Below are 2,864 nucleotides of genomic sequence, written 5' to 3' on the forward strand. Positions count from 1 at the left end.
TGGGATTGCCCCCCAGAAGAGATGCTGGCTGACGCCCACCAACTTCGCAACCCCCTCACCGTCTCCATGTCACGGTAAAAGGTTTAAATAGACAAAAGAGACAGAAAAGCAGCTCCAGCTGTTAATCTCGGTACTGCTCTGGCCCCTGCAAAGAAACCTGCCCTGAGGGCGTTTAAAAAAGCCAAAGAACTCATGTCACCGAGCCGGGCTGCCCTCGGGAAGGACAGGAACTCAGGGATGGGCGTGAGCCTCCTCTCGCTCTTTGGGACTCTGAGCTGGGGACGCTGCAAGACCCTGGCCCTGGATTTACGCCAGGCTGGAGCTACACAGCGGCTTCGGTATGGGCAGGGGAGGAAAGCGCTTCCAGTTGTACCAGGAGATGAAGCACCCAGAGTGTCACGCTCAGGGGTGGCAAGGAACAGGGGTCGTACACCAGCGTGGTGCACCAGCTCAGCCACAGCACTGCCAAGAAAGGAGCAGAGCCTCCTCTGCAGGGGGCACAGCAGGCACACTACACCCTCACAGCCCTCTCCATTTTACCAAGGCTGCTGGGAATAACGGTGGCCACGAATACTGGTGGCACAGGCAGGGGAGGAGGGCAAACGGGCCAAGAGCCTGGCACTCTGTGGGCATTTTTGCACAAAAAAAAGATAAAGAAGGAGCCTGTGGACAAGTCCCTGGTATCTCTCCCTCCCCGTGCAGCCCGGGGCTGGGGGCTGCAGCCCTAAGTTCCCAGCAAGAGGGGCCAGAAGTGACTCCAAAACACAGGAGTTTTGGGGGGTTGTAAGCTCCTGGCCCTCCACAGCCGCTTTGCCGAAAACGGGCTGAGTGAAACAGGGACAGGGGACAGGAGTCACGTCCCCATTTGACAGCTCTGCTGCAGCTGGGAGGCCCCAGGAATGTTGCACCCACCAAGAATCGAGAGCACCAGCACAGGCCTCTCGGGAAAGAGACGTGCTCTAGCCCAACAGATAACCGAAACATCTGTGTTTGAGCTTAAAAACAAACGTTAAAAAAAAATTAACAGGAGTAAAAGACGAGGGCGATCCTCCAGCTGCTGGTGAGGCAGAGTAGCCTGGTCCCTGCTGCCACGGCTGGGCGAGGAGTGCTGGGGGAATCTATCCTGCTGGTGCTGGGAAGTCCAGGTTTCACTGGTCCTGCAGTCCAGGCTGGGGGAAAGTGAAGGATTTCCCACCGGGAACCAGCTTGAGGCAGGGCCCCCTCTGATCAGGGAGGCGTCATTCGGGCTGGGGAGGCTGATGTTTCATGGGAGGACGGGGCGGAGAGTGACTCTCACTTGTTCTTGGCCAGCACGCGGTAGAGTGTGAACCCTACCAGAGCAGTCACCGCGGCCCCCAGGGCCACCCGCAGCCAGAAGGACGCGGCTCCCAGCTCCACGGCATTCAAGTGCCTGCAAAGAAAGAAAGAGGCCGGTGAGTGAGGTGCCGAGAGGTGGTTACCCCAACGCCGAGCTCTGAAGAGCTTCCACCCCAAGCAGGGTGGTTGGGGGGTGTTTCCAGAGGGACAGCTCTGGGCTGAGGGGTACAAGGCAGAGAGCAGCAAGGGGCTCCCCTGGCCCAGCAAGGCAGAGCAGCCGCCGCCCGGCATCATCGTCAAACTGAACGAGGGCTCTACGATTTCCCTCCCACCCCTTACCCCGCCGGTGGGACGGACGTGGCTTTACTCTGGAAATAGCACAGCAACACCTAAATAATTAGTACGAGCAAGGAGGTATGTATCTGCCTTTCTAGGTCACGCTGCTTTTACAACTCCGAGTGCACCGAGACCCAGAAGCAGATGCACGTAAAGGCACTGGCACAGCCAGTGACACCAACTGAAGAGCAGTGAGAGAAGGGGCCCTGTCCTGCCCGAGTGTACACACTCCCTTCCTAAACACGCGCTGTCCCGCACCAACGTGCTCCTCTCCGAGGAAGAAAGACGTATTCATTATTCATTCTCCACTAAATCAGGGGAAAAACAGCCAATCCTTGGCCTTCCATTACGCTGTTATTTATTTATACCACATACCCTAAGATATATTAAGAATATTTAAATTTTAATACTGCAGAGGGGGGAAAAAAAAAAAAAGAAAAAAGTGTCAGCTCTAAAAATAAAGTTGTTTATGGAAAAGAAGCTAGAGGGAAAACCACTCACTAGTAATCCTATCCTGTCTTCCAGCGCACCCACACGTTCTCCCCAGGAGAGCTCTGCCCCCAGCATTGTGCCGCCCCTCTGTTTTCAGCCCCCGCCACTCCCCGCTGCCCCCAGAGCGCAACGATGTCACACGCAGACACGTTCTCCTCCCCAGATCTCCGTGACCGGCCTTGGCTGCCGTGCTGCCCCATTACGCAGCCCCTTTTCAGGTGCAGTTCCTTCCCAAGGGAAGGCTGTGTGAACAAGAGGTCTCGCTTCGCCGACCTCTTTTTTCGGTCTGATCCACCTCATCAGGAGAAAATAGCTGCCACCCCCCTTCTCTGCGGGCCTCGGCAAACTAGGCTGGCTACTCCCCTTCAGCATTCTTTTATATCTTACGCTTCAACACTAAAAACTCCCATGGCAGGATCTATCTAATAAATCTGCCAGAACAGAGCCTTCACCCTCTCCAAGCAGGGGGAGAAGCTGCCTTTTTGTCTCAATTACTTGTACAAGCAGATGACACCAAAAGCTGGAGAGAAACCAAGCCAAAAGCGACGCGGCAGAGGCAGCGTTTCGATGCGGCCCCCCCTTGCTCCCCAAGCCCCGTTCCCAGCAAAGAAGGGGAAGGATACTAACGGGAAGGTGGCGGCGGTGGCCAGCTTGGTGTAGATGGTGGTGCCGGGTGGGCCCTGGCTGTGGCAGGTGAAGAGGAAGGGTGGCGGGAGGCA

General features: G+C 56.4%; 1 protein-coding gene across 1 annotated transcript in view; it reads right to left on the minus strand.

Moving 5' to 3' along the window:
* Nucleotides 1-1,293: 1,293 nt before the first annotated feature.
* RHOT2 (ras homolog family member T2) overlaps nucleotides 1,294-2,864 on the minus strand; it is a 9,540-nt gene continuing 7,969 nt past the window's right edge. Inside the window, 2 exon segments of the mRNA XM_009874881.1 lie at nucleotides 1,294-1,411; nucleotides 2,773-2,864. The exon segment at nucleotides 2,773-2,864 is cut by the window's right edge and continues 25 nt beyond it. Of these exon segments, the coding sequence (XP_009873183.1) occupies nucleotides 1,294-1,411; nucleotides 2,773-2,864 (210 nt within the window).

The sequence above is a fragment of the Apaloderma vittatum genome, unplaced genomic scaffold, assembly GCF_000703405.1.
Source record: "Apaloderma vittatum isolate BGI_N311 unplaced genomic scaffold, ASM70340v1 scaffold28088, whole genome shotgun sequence".
In the NCBI taxonomy this organism is placed as follows: Eukaryota; Metazoa; Chordata; class Aves; order Trogoniformes; family Trogonidae; genus Apaloderma; species Apaloderma vittatum.